General features: G+C 32.2%; 2 protein-coding genes across 2 annotated transcripts; one reads left to right on the forward strand and one right to left on the reverse strand.

The window, feature by feature from the left end:
- The first annotated feature begins 1154 nt into the window (after window positions 1-1154).
- On the forward strand, window positions 1155-4792 carry LOC131595805 (KIN14B-interacting protein At4g14310). Its single transcript, XM_058868284.1, has 3 exons — window positions 1155-2544; window positions 3321-3931; window positions 4140-4792. The coding sequence occupies exons 1-3, from the start codon at window positions 1267-1269 to the stop codon at window positions 4681-4683; spliced, it is 2433 nt and encodes an 810-aa protein (XP_058724267.1). The 5' UTR covers window positions 1155-1266; the 3' UTR covers window positions 4684-4792.
- Window positions 4793-6573: 1781 nt separating this feature from the next.
- LOC131595806 (phosphate transporter PHO1) lies at window positions 6574-13428 on the reverse strand. Its single transcript, XM_058868285.1, has 14 exons — window positions 13091-13428; window positions 11844-12156; window positions 10139-10481; window positions 9626-9674; window positions 9453-9524; window positions 9219-9348; window positions 8985-9105; window positions 8650-8899; window positions 8438-8542; window positions 8274-8318; window positions 8024-8176; window positions 7647-7925; window positions 7413-7549; window positions 6574-7294 (listed from the first exon to the last, which is right to left on the reverse strand). Exons 1-14 carry the CDS (start codon window positions 13319-13321, stop codon window positions 7207-7209), a joined length of 2316 nt encoding a protein of 771 aa, XP_058724268.1. The 5' UTR covers window positions 13322-13428; the 3' UTR covers window positions 6574-7206.
- Between the last annotated feature and the right edge of the window lie 357 nt (window positions 13429-13785).

The following is a 13785-nucleotide window of genomic DNA, read 5'->3' on the forward strand; positions in this document are numbered from 1 at the left end:
TCGAGACTCGAAGACCCAGTCTTTACAATTGTGTATAAATGATACATGATTTATACCATTTTTAATTTTATTTTTTACAAATATATCAATCATTTGAGTAAAAAAACTCATTGTAAAATAATTTCTTATCTTCTCATTTTAAATTTAAATAAATTATCAAATATTTACTCAAATTGTTAGCATGGGAGGAAGAATTGGTGGAGGAGTTTAGATTGCTTTTACTTGATGTCTACAGGATCATATGCGGGATGATTGGAGGAGGGTGCTTTCTGAAGGCACGAGCTACACTGTTAGCGATGTTTACCATATGCTCACTAAGCTAGAAGATCAAGATGTGAAAAAGATTCTGGACGATATTTGGCATAAACAAGTTTTTATAAAAGTTTCTATCTGCAATTTGGCGGTTGCCTACAAAGGTTGATTTGGTCACTCATGGAATCATTTCTCAAGAAGCTCAACTCTGTGTTACAGGGTGTGGTATGGTGGAATCAGCTCAACACCTGCTTCTTTACTGTGTGTTCTTTAGCTCACTTTGGCAACAAGTTCGATTTTGGATTGGTATTAACAGGGTTGATCCTCTTTATCTCAAGGATCACTTTATACCGTTTACCATTACTGTGGCTCACTACAATTTGGATTCTATGGACAGAAAGGAATAATAGTTAGATCTATTGGTCAATTATTAGATAGAGTTAAATTATTTTCTTTTTGGTGGCTAAAGGTCAAATTCATTAATTTTATTTCTAGATCTCATATGTGGTGGAAAAAAATCTCTTTGTTTGTTTGGGTTTAGGGTGAGGTTGCCTTGCCGCCCTTATTTGTTGATTCGTTGTAAACTTTTGAGGTATATGTGATGGTATATGTGATACATCTTATGCTAGAGAAATGGTCTTGTTATGTTCCATTTTGATTTCTTAAAAAAAATTTAATACGATTAATTGTTTAACCTAATTAATTTAAACCAAAAAAAAAAAACATCATTATTACTATTTTCACCTAGTCGTACTTATACCCAGAATATTCCGTAAACAGAGTTAAAATAAAAAAGTAGTAACAGATAAATTCCCGGTTTCAAAATTTTCAAAACTCAAATTTTCACTCTTTCCCGCTCACACAACAACAACACCACCACACGTGTCCCTTACCAATTCTCTCTCTCTCTCTCTCTCTCTCTCCTCCTTCCTTTCAAAATTCACATCATATCCACTTTCCGAACCACTCTAAAAAAAAACCTCTTTTTTTTCACTCACTCACTCACTCATCACCATGTCCACTCGCCGTAGCGGCGCCGCCGTCATCGACGGCACCGTCAAATCCACCACCACCAGATCCATAACCCCTATCTCCACCTCTCGGAAACTCCCCTCCCTTTCTTCCAACCCTTTATCATCTTCCAAACCTGAAAAGGAAAACAATAACCCTCGTAGATCCACTTCCCGTGGACCCAGTTCGAACCCGGCTCAGAAACCCGTAACCCGACCCATTGCGCGCGTTGATCGGAGATCCTCGTCTTCATTTTCGTCACTTCCGAGAGGTAGAAGTCCAAGCCCTTCCGATCTCAGTCAAACACGACGTGTCTCCGTTGACCGGAACGCTAGAGATCCGACCCATTTGAAATCACGCAGAGATTCCACTTTCAAACCATCTGATAAACTCAGAAGCACTGAAAAGGTTAAAGCTTTGGCAACAACAGAATCAAACGGTGCTAGGGTTGAAGAAAGCACCAACAACAGCAATAACAACAATAACAAGCATCAGAGTAAGCTTCATGAGAAGCTTGCGTTTTTGGAAGGGAAAGTGAAGAGAATAGCTTCGGATATAAAGAAAACAAAGGAGATGCTTGATTTGAATAACCCAGATGCATCAAAAGTTATACTTTCTGATATTCAAGATAAGATCTCAGGTATTGAGAAAGCTATGGTTTGTGTTGTTGTTTCCGGTAATGAAAATAGTAACACTAACACTAATAAACAAGTGTGTATAGTTGATGGTGTTGTTGATGATGTTAATGGGGTTGAGTGTTTGAAGCCGGTTATGGCTAATAGTTTGGTTAAAGGGTTGAATAGTGATGAGCTTGAAGCTAGGTTGATTCCTCATCACAAGTTGATTAGAGATAGAACGCTGATTAAGGATTCATCGGTGAAGGCAAGTGTGGGAATTAAAGAGAATGTGAGGAGTTCTGTTGATGAAAACTCAATAGCTTTGAAGTTTTTGGCTACGCTTGATGAAACGAACGGTTATCCTTGTGATGGGATTGAAAGAGAAAAGAGTGGTTCGTCGAATAATCAGAAGTGTGATATTGATATGCTACTTGAGGCTGATGAGAAGCTTGAAGAATTTGATGATCAAGAGAAAGAGAACATGAAAAATACACAAGAGGAAGAAGGATTTGTTGGCGAAGAAACTGATGAGGCTTTTAATTTTAAGCTTAATGGGATAGGGAACAAGGTTGCTGCGGCTGGTTGGTTTGTGTCTGAAGGAGAAGCTGTACTTCTTGCTCATGATGATGCATCTTGTTCTTATTATGATATTGCCAATTCTGAGGTATTGCATGCATGTTTTGAAATTTTGGTATCTTTTTAGTTAGTTTCGGTCATGGCTTGATTTCGTTGTTAATGATGCTGAATATTGTTGATGTTGGTAATTAATGTGATGTGATCTTCCATAATAGAATGCCATATTAGGGACTTGATGAAGATTGGACTAGGAATATTTGATTTTATCAAATTGACTTCTAAATACTCAATTTTCACCCTATTATTAAGACCATGACTATTCTACTACATATACTCAATTTTCACCCGATTATTAAGACCATGACTATTCTACTACATATACTCAATTTTCACCCGATTATTAAGACCATGACTATTCTACTACATAGAAATCACTTTTCCAAATTTTTCTTGAATTTCATGTCATTTCCTTTAATCCCGGATATTAGGTAAACCTTTTCCGAGTTCCTAAATATTGATTATACTAAGATTAATGCATCCCTTTAGTCGTTGGATATTGATTATACTACGATTAATGCATCCCTTTAGTCCTTGATTTTAGGTTAACTTTTTTCTGAAATTGTTCATTGTTTAATGATCAATATTAGCTTATTAATATAATTGATATATGAGGATGTTAGGATCTATTATGGACTAGGTAATTTCTATATTACTTTAATCTTATGGTTGATCATCATCTCTATATATAAAACCGTGAACGCCCATTTAGATTCTAATTGGTTTCATCCTCGTAGTATCAATAGATACATATTTGGGGAACGAATAAGAAGTAATTCTGTTGCTGAAAATTTATTTTGCCTTCAGGAAAAATCTGTATATATTCCCCCTCCAGGAGTTTCACCTAGCATATGGAGAGATTGCTGGCTAATTCGCGCTCAAGGTTCGGATGGTTGCTCTGGAAGGTATGTAGTTGCTGCATCCGCTGGCAACACAATGGAATCAGGCTTTTGTTCATGGGATTTTTACACTAAGGAAGTAAAAGCTTTCCAACTTGAGAGTGGAACATCTTTCTCTAGAACAGCACTTCGACCCTTACCGAATAATATTAGAAGGAATTCTACGGCTTCCACCCTTTTATCAGCAGAAGCTAGTCAATGGTGGTATAAACCCTGTGGACCTCTTGTTATCTCTACTTGTACCTCACAAAGAGGAATGAAAGTTTTTGATGTTCGTGACGGAGAGCAAGTGATGAGGTGGGAGGTTCCGAAGCCTGTTGTTACTATGGAGTATTCTAGCCCTTTGCAGTGGAGAAATAGAGGGAAAGTAGTTGTAGCTGAATCTGAATCACTTTCTTTGTGGGATGTGAGCTCACTTAGTCCTCAAGCTTTAGTCTCCGTTCCTTTTGGTGGTAAGAAAATTTCTGCTCTCCATGTGAGCAATACTGACGCAGAGCTTGGTGGAGGGGTCAGGAAAAGGTGAGCTTGATTTGAACTGTTGATTCTTGCTCTAGTTTTAACCTACCATGTTTCTGCATTACTTACCCATTATTTTAGTGTATTCTTGTTTGCATTGCAGTAATATTTTTCTATTTTCATTTTCTGCTGCCATTTTCATTGGAAAAGTTTCATTTATCTTATAGTACTTATTTTTCCACTAAGAAACGACGGCGTTTTCATAATGCAGAGTAAGTTCGTCCGAAGCTGAAGGAAACGATGGTGTATTCTGCACATCCGATTCTATCAACATATTAGATTTTCGTCAAGCTTCCGGCATAGGCCTCAAGATACCAAAACACGGCATCAACGTACAATCTATTTTCTCTCGCGGAGATTCTCTCTTCCTCGGATGCACCACTTCCAATCCAACAGGAAAAAAACAGCCTTCATCACTGATACAACAGTTTTCATTGCGAAAACAAGGACTATTCAGCACCTATGCATTTCCAGAATCCAATGTACATTCGCATTATGCTGCAGTATCACAAGTTTGGGGTAACTCTGACTTTGTCATGGGTGTTTGTGGCCTAGGACTGTATGTGTTTGACACAACAAAAGATGACGCGGAATCAAGGGTTCTGAATATGGATTATGATACTAATAATGGTGAGAATTTTAGGGAAGTTGTTGGACCTGATGACTTGTATTGGCCTTCATTTGATTATATGGGATCTCGGTCTCTTTTGATATCAAGAGATCGACCTGCTATGTGGAGGCATCTAATAGTATGATACGAATTGATGTATTTGTAGTAATTAGATGCATTAGTTAGTCTTATAATTTTTCCAAACACGAATTTGGTTTTTAAGGCTTAATGTTGAACTTATGCTTTTCCATTTCCTTGCAATTCTTTTTAAGGATTATGTATATTTTGTGTTATTAGAGAATAGTTTGTTTGGTGTGTGGATGTCTGTTCTTTAAGCAAAACAAATTAACTCAATATTTTGAAATATTTAGTTATATATACTGTTAGCCCATTGTTGGTCTTTATAGTTTTATAAATAGTTTGTAATTGATTTTAACATCTTAATAAAGTCAGACCTTCTAAGATTAAGAAGGTGCTGCAGATAGAAAATTTATTCTCTAAAGATTAATATCTAATTCGATTTTAAATTTAAGATTTTTTCAACATTGCATAAATTAAAGGATTTAGAAGAAATGATGTTAGATCCTGATCAACAAAGAACTTGGATAAATTTATAATAAAGAATCAATGTTTGAAGGTAGAATACATATAATAAAGAATCAATGTTTAAAGCTCGAAAGGAAATGATATGAGATCCTAATCAACAGAGAACTTGGATGAACATATAATAAGGAATTAATGTTTGAAGGTGGAGTATGAGCTACTCGGGAAGACCATGTTCCAAAGAACAAAGAAAGTAGAAGAATTGAAGGGAAAATGCAAGAAAATCAGAAATTTGCTTCTGAAACCATATTTTGAGAGAAAACTCAGATGAGAGAAAAAAAATGATAATAAGAAATGATTTTCCTTTAATTTGTAATGGAAGTAAACCAAACATTTATACAATTATGTTATATTAGAGAGAGAAGAGTTAGTTACGATTTCCATTTATGCTTGTAACTAATTTTTGAATATACAAAGAGTTGGTTACAAGCAGGACTCAAAGTTCCTTGGCCAAGACTTTTTCTCTTATAAAGAAAAAGTCTATCTCCATGTGCTTGATCCTTAAATGCAAAATAGGGCCGTGAGCCAGCGAGAATGCATACTGATTATCACACATAATGACAAATGAATTCTAGCAGCAATGAACAATTCATTAAGGAGAGTTTGAATCCAAAGGAGGTCTACAATGGCTTGATCAAGACTCATATATTCAACTTCAATGCTAGATCTAGCAATAGCATGTTGCTTTTTGGACCGCTAAGAAATGATGTTATCGTCTAAATATATTCTTGCACTTGATGTACTTCTTCTATTATTAGGATCTGACGCCCAATCAACATCACAAAATACTTGAAGAGGGGGAGGTGATGTAGTTGAGAGAGGAGTGAGGTGAAGTCCATGACCAATGGTGCCCTTGAGGTATTTTAAAATTATTTTCATAACTACCCAGTTAGACTCAAGAGGGAGAGCCATATATCGGCATACCTTAATCACAGAGTATGCAATGTCTGGTCTTGTTAAGGTGGCATACTGCAGGGCCCTAACAACAAACCTACACAAATGGGGATCAACAAGAGCAGTAGAGCCAATTCTGACCATGATGATTATGATAGCATATAACTCTGTGCACTATGCTTAACTCAGATGAGTACTTATTGAAAGGTTTAGACTTACATCCCAATCATACTAAAAAGCTTTGACGAGGAGACCACGTTGAAGTTCAACCATGATTTTAAATTGTTTGAAGGTAAAGATTTCTTCAGACTTACTTTTGAGAATATAAATCCATGTAAACTTAGATTTCGAGACAGGATTTTTTTCTTAATAAATAAAATCACCTCTTTTGTTATTGTTGAAACCCAAAATGAAACACTTTTTCTAGCCCAAGATTGCATTTTGGTTAGATGATTATGCAGTAGAGATGCTTAACAAAGAGCCAAATACTTTTAAAAATTCAAGAAAATTACGTGAAGTAGGGCGTATAACAGTAAAGAGGGACTAGAGGATTTGCATTGGTGCAAAGTGCAAACCGTGATAAGGAAAAATAGGTTTAGAGTTCAAGTCTCATGAGACTATGTTCAGAGAATAGAAAAACGGATTCATATAGTACATGATTTATATAGGTAAAATTCAAATTACCTACACAAACTTCTAATCGATTTTTTTTATAACAATTTAACAAGGTTTATCTAAAACATGAAATCCAAGACCAAAATTTTTATACAAAAGTCATAATACATAGAACAATGCCATTTGTAATGCATCTTTTACATCACAATTGGTTATACTTCAATTGGTATCTGATTAATGTAAAGAGCTCTTACACTTTTCAAAACATTATTCTCTTTCAGCTATTGACATCCATTTTCACCTCAACATGTCTACAACACTATGTACATGTATGAGAGAATAATTTGGCTCCCCGCATTAGGCATTATACGCATTCAGGATTTTGACGACCGTTCGATCAAGATCAGACAATCTAAATCTAAGATCAGCATTTTAAATTATAAAATAAAAGTAGAAAACCACTAGTCAAGATTAGACGGTCACATACGTCCCGAATGCGTAAATGCATGTGTTTGATTACTACAGCAAATCCAATTACATAAGCAAAGCTCCTCAGCTAATCTGAATCTGCATCACGAAAAGGTAACGGAACCGTCTTCACTGCTCTGTAATGACCAACGTTGTTTAGATGCTCATGTTCCAACCTGATAAAAAAAAAGGTTAAAATCATAAAAAGTTCTATGATTGTTATCACCATGTTTTTTTAAACTTCAACTTCATAAAAGGTTCTATGATTCTTGTAAGTTGTTTAAGAAATAGTACCTGTAAAAATTCCAATGCCCTCTTCGAATAACCTCCAATGAAGCTAACATAAAATCCAACAACCTTGTTTGAATAGGCCCAACTCTAAGATGCATAACAGTTTCTGTCCAAGTCACTCTTAACACAACATTTAATGCCTGCATTTTGATATTTCTTAATGTTTAATTAAAAGAAACAATTATATGCTAAAAATAATTTAAACATTGAAATTAAATAGTGGTAAATGGAAATTACCATAGACATGTAGTATATGCTTTTATTCTTCAAAACTAAATCATCTCTTAACCATGCATTTCTTGAGTTAGGATTTAAAAACCCCCAATCTTTGACAAAATCCCAATACAATTGATACATTGTAGCTGTCACAGATGTGATTATAACAATAAAGAACATTATATTGTTATCTTGTCTTCCATATGTTACTCTAGCTCCTGCTGCAACCATTGCTGAAATATACTTCCCCATGTTCGCCAAATGCGCAACATCGCTGTCGTCATACCATCTTCTTACACACTAGTATTCACATTCAAATAGTAAAATGTAATTAGTAATGTTACTTGAGAGTTTAGTGATATAGAATAGTACTCGACAATAAGGGTGTATTAATATACCTGAAGGGCGCGCCAAAAATATGGTAAAAATGAGATGATGTAGGTTATTTCAATGTATAATCGTCCAGAACTACAGGTTTCAGGGTGGTGCGTTTTGAAAACGCGGGATAAAATGTGACAACTCGTTGTCTCCAAGTGTCTTAGCAACGGTATCTGTAAATGATTAAATTACAAAAAGTGTTATTAAGACGCGTAACGATAAACAAAGGAAAATAATATGATAAATTCGTTGAAGGATATAAGATTTTACCTGACTAGTTAGTTGATCAGCCATAAAAAAATCCACCAGAAGAACCTATAGGAATAGTAATTTGAATTAAACAGTTAAAATTTTAATTTTGCACACATGAAGTATGTTATATCTATCAATTTATCTAATTGGAGGAAAAAAGATAGTATATAAAAGAAATATACCTTATAAAAAGGAGAGCAGATTATGTTACGAATAACGCGAATGAAGCAGAAACGTGTTGGACGGTAGAAAATATCTAACGGACAAATGAGCATAGCTATGAAAAACTGAAAAAATAAACGATAATTCATAAAATGTTAGTTCAGCGATAAAAGTTTGACATTGTAATTCGTAGCATCAAACAACAAAGTTCAAATTTAATCGAAAGACTAACCAGAAGTAAAATTCCCGGAATGGCATCAACATTGCCAGGAAAAAACCCTGCAGCTCTTAGAAGAAGGTGCAAGACCATCGCCCCAACCACAGCAGTCATGAAGACAGTACAGATCAGAAAAGCATCTCTATGCTTTAGCGCCGTGCTCGGCGAGAATTCAAATATGAAATTATGATTGATTCTTGTCGCTTTCCACATATATAAATTGCATCCATACATAAACAAGTGTAGACTAAACAATGCAAATACACTGCATATATAAAACAATTGTAACCATTAAATTAAGAACTTTATAAAAAAATAAAATAAAATGTAGGTACTATGAGATGTTGCACCTGAAAACAGGATAAACTGCTTCCATATAAGCTGCTTCTGTGTTAGGTGAGAATATTCCACACAAGTGTGCCAAGATTGCATAGACACAAAACAATGATACAAAACATCCAGTACATAATCCTGTAATTAAAATAAATTTGTTAAATTAATCTAAGTTTTAAGATGAATATATTAAAAAGTTTATTCAATTAATGTATAATATTAATATAGATTAATATAGTTGAAGTTATTACCGACAAAGAAAGTGACCATATGAGAACCTTTCTGCACTTGAGGTTTTAAAAACTTCATTGCTTTTTTTCTATCATTGCTAGTAAAGTGCTTTGTGAAAATGGATTCCACTTCATCCATTAGTCTGACAACCTTTAATAATAATAATAATAATCAAAATTTTATATTAATATACAATTAATTAACCATTAATTATTATATTTATAACACAATGTTAATATATAAAATGAAAATACCTTATCTGAACTAATGAAATGTGATCTTTTCACAGTTTTTAAGTAACTAGCAGAAGCTGTTTGGCATGCTACCTGATAAATAGAGATATAAATTTGTTACCAACTTTATCTAAGTACTTTTACATATTCTTTTTTTGTACATAGAACATGTGTAGATATATTTGAAGTGATACCTTGTCAAACTTTTTGAGTATCTTTGAAAATGCAACTATATTCAGTGAGCTGCAAAAATATGAGTAAGTGCTGATGTTAATTTGGGTAAAGTCTATAACCAATTTAATGGAGCATAAATAAAACAAGTTACTTAAAGAAATGAAAAATTTAGATACATGCGTTAGTTTGTGAACTAAAAAGTTTGTTATCAACTAAAAAGTTTGTTATCAACACGTGATTTCTTTTTTGGCCTCATTCCTGTTAGGTCTTCCATTTATATTTGCGTCCTCACTCTTATTTATACACTCACACTCACCTGATAACGTCATAGACATTTAATTATAGAGATACGGGCTTAAACTGCGACATTTCACTTATTCATCTTTAATAGGGTGATATAATCTACGAAGCTATAAGAAAAAAAAATACACTCCTCTATTTTTCTTTTATAGACATTTAATTTTCTAAAATGTTATTTTTTTTTTATTTATAAAAAGCTAAATAAATACATATGTGGTTAAATAAAAAATTACCTGTAAGTTTTGAGAAGGCCAAGACCTTTATAAAGCTCAACAAAAGCACTTCTAATCATCTTCTCAGCATATTGAATTTTTCTCTTATTAATAAAATCACCATACCCTTCTTTTACAGGACTATTCACTAAATCTTCCCACAAAATGGAAGTAACAGCTGTGATAGCCTTTGTCGGCGTGGTGGCCGGAATATCGATTCTCATTGCCGTTTTAGGTTTTCCTTTTTTCGTCTTAACTCTGGTAGCCGAGTTCACAAAATTCACACCATTTTTCGCTAATGTCGATATCACTTCATCCATTTGAGAATTTTCTGAATTTGTTTCATCTGATTCTCCACAACTTTCTGTAAAAAAATTTATAACGGTTTATATGTTGCTCATCTATATATAGAGAAATAACATTAATCATAACACATAAGAAATTTATATTTTTCCTTTTTATAGATATATAATGATATGTATGATGTTGATTGATGTCACAAGTTTAGAAATACAATTTTCATGGAGTCAAAAAAAGAAATTTTATTTCTATACGTTGCATTGAATCAACAAGCACTTGGAGAAAGGTGAGATATGAATTGACATCAAATATTTCATGATAGCATATGTATATAGTAAAGATTCATTTTTGGGTAGTGACAAAGGACTCATAGAAAAAGATAAAGATTTTAATTATTGTAAAAATGTTTTAACTTACGTCTATTCAATAATATACGGCCACACAATTTTAATGAGTACAACAATATATCATTTTTTTTGTCTCTAACCATTCATGTTGGTTAATGATTGATTCACCAAGCAACAAATATATATATATATATATATATATATATATATATATATATATATATATATATATATATATATATATATATATATATATATATATATATATATATATATATATATATTAAAATTACAACAAAATTCTCTTTCAAGTAATTTAACACAATAACAGAATTTAATCAAACTTTTAATTTAATTAAAATTCATTAAATATAATATCAATTAAGCAGTTTGTCAAAAATAATTGTGGGTTGAGTTTAGTCAAATTTAATCAAACTTAATATTCAAATCAGTTACTTGTTTTTGTTTGGGTTTAGTCCATATATTTTTAATCCTTAAACTAATTCAAAACCAACCCGATTGGTCCGAGTTTGAGTTCATGCTCACGTAATAATTTTTAAAATTTAAATAAAAGTTAAATCATTAAAATATTTATCATACATCATTCATAAAATTATAAAATTGTAGTAATTAATTTGTATTTTTGTTGTTGATAGAAGTATTTAATTTATATAAAACACATCATTTAGTAATTTAATATCTCTATTTAAATAATGCAATTAATTCTCTTAGACTTAGATTTCTTTTTATAACTAATAAAAATTATAATTCATTCCACCCCAAAAAAAAAAAATTATAATTCATTTAGACTTGGATTTAATTTTTTTATAACTAATAAAAATTATAATATTTGTAAATAAAAATGTATAATAAAGATTATGCCAAAGAATTTACAAAATAAAAATAATATGACATGTCAAAATAATTGAAAAAGTAAACTTGATTAAAATTGAAGTTAAAATTACACAATAAAATAAATAAAAATCCTAACCCAAATAAAACAAGCTAAAACTAATACACACCTGAGTGCAACAGAAAATCTAACTGAAACACACTTCATGCTCATCTAGAAAACTAACCTGAATAATGTGAGCTTTGATCCGGCGACCGAGCAAAAGTCTCGCCGTTGGAACTCCTTGTCGGAACATTATTTTTCCGGCGCCGATCAGTTATTAGTTGCTTAAGATCAAGCAAAATCTGAAGCTGTTTGGTTAACATATCACCCCTCTCAATAAACTCATTCTCTTGTTTCCTATAGAATTGATTCACCTTGTTAAGCTCTTCATCTAGCGTCGCGAAAAACACATGCATTTCATCCTCTTCAGAAAACAATTGCGCGAGCTCGGTTTCATACACTTCTTCTTCACTATCCTCCATTATTTTCCTCCTCACCTACACAAAATTAACCAATTAACTAACTTCAATATTTGAAACATATAAATTAATCATGTTTTTTTATTTAATAATTTTTTTATAAATAAAATTTATTAAAAAAAAATATAAGAGATACTCCAATCCAATACAATAAGTGTGAGCGCAATATCATCCTGAAATATATTAAGATGAATTCATATATGTACTTTCATTTTACTTGTTTTTTGGTTATGGTTCACAATTATTTTGTGGTATGGCATGGCAGGATATGTGTGAAATAGTGTTTTCTATAAGTTTAAATAATGACAAACTCGTTTTCATTAATTGCTTTCGTGAGAATGAGAAACTCCCAAAAATGAAAAGTTGAAAAAAAGAAGCCACTAAGCTAGCTTTTAGTTACTTAATGCTCTTCTGGCTCTCACTTCTTTTTGACTCTTATTTTATTCACTAGATCAAAAGGAGTTAGATTTTTCTCAAACCTTAAAAAAGAATATTTTTTTTAACTATAGAAAAAAAATAGGATAGTAACATAATTTTTTTAACTAGATAAAATATTCTAGAGTGTTTAAATAATTGATTTTTGAATAAGTTATCACAACTATAATTGCATTAATCATGTGTTTTTCTTGCATCACATTTGCGTAAAAACAATTGCCAAAAACCATATATTATCTTGACAAAAAGAAACTGAAACTTTATAGTATTATTTGGTGAATATTATTATTCTAACAAATAAAAGCTAATTAGTATTATCTATCAGAGAAAAGATGGAATAAAAGTGTTGGAAACCATTTTCATTTCATTGTCCAAAAAAAAGATGCTACTTTTTTTTCATTTTTGTTGCAATAAGGTTAATTATAAAACACACTCACTCTACAAAACATAACAAAAATAAAAACCATAAACGCATGCAAAGGTTTCAAGAGATGTCCTAAAACTACTCTACTCATACCTGAATGATGTTTTGTTTATTGTTGTCTGAAGAGGAAAATAATTTATCGGCGACGAACCGGACCGAATCGAAAATGGAGTAACCGAAGTCTTTTTCCGGAGTTTGATCTTGTTTAGGAACTCTTGAGAACTTGATCTTCTTGATATGTTTCTTGAGCATCTTGTAGTTGACAAATGCGTCTTTCCATTCGGGTATTAGTTGAGCTTCGAGCTCTTTTGAGAACTTCACCATGGTTCTCTCTGTGAGAGAGAAATGAGGTGAGGGAGGGGGGTGTGGATAGGAGAATGGAAAGAAGAAGAAAAAGAAATTGTGTGAAGGTTGTGAGATTGGTGTGAAGGGGTTTTATAAGAAAATGAGTCGTATAGACAACATTTACAGGTGCTTGCTTTTCATATTGTATGCTTTTATTCACTGTATACTTTTTAGAAGCATGCAATAAATGAACCATTTTTAAACATCTAAATCAAAATGTGACACCATATATTTTATTTTTATCTTTTGTAACACATTATTAGTTTTCGAATTCTAATAGTATTATTAGGTTCAACATTAATACCAATTGGAATAATAATTTTTATAATTGTGTGTGCGAATTTTTAATAATTATGACAATTTCGTCTCCAAATAATAATAAAGTAAATTGATAAACACATTTAATTTTTTTATTTAGAAAAAAAATATTTTACTTAATGTTA

The sequence above is a fragment of the Vicia villosa genome, linkage group LG4, assembly GCF_029867415.1.
Source record: "Vicia villosa cultivar HV-30 ecotype Madison, WI linkage group LG4, Vvil1.0, whole genome shotgun sequence".
NCBI classification, from domain to species: Eukaryota; Viridiplantae; Streptophyta; class Magnoliopsida; order Fabales; family Fabaceae; genus Vicia; species Vicia villosa.

Excerpts from the sequence above, each read along its gene's own strand:
- LOC131595805 (XM_058868284.1), top strand. The coding sequence starts at position 1,267 with ATGTCCACTCGCCGTAGCGGCGCCGCCGTCATCGACGGCACCGTCAAA. Across the intron at positions 2,545-3,320 it reads ATGATATTGCCAATTCTGAG|GAAAAATCTGTATATATTCC; the intron begins GTATTGCATGCA and ends TTTTGCCTTCAG. Across the intron at positions 3,932-4,139 it reads GGTGGAGGGGTCAGGAAAAG|AGTAAGTTCGTCCGAAGCTG; the intron begins GTGAGCTTGATT and ends TTCATAATGCAG.
- LOC131595806 (XM_058868285.1), bottom strand. The coding sequence starts at position 13,321 with ATGGTGAAGTTCTCAAAAGAGCTCGAAGCTCAACTAATACCCGAATGG. Across the intron at positions 9,106-9,218 it reads TATGGTCACTTTCTTTGTCG|GATTATGTACTGGATGTTTT; the intron begins GTAATAACTTCA and ends TTTTAATTACAG. Across the intron at positions 7,550-7,646 it reads GCATATACTACATGTCTATG|GCATTAAATGTTGTGTTAAG; the intron begins GTAATTTCCATT and ends ATCAAAATGCAG.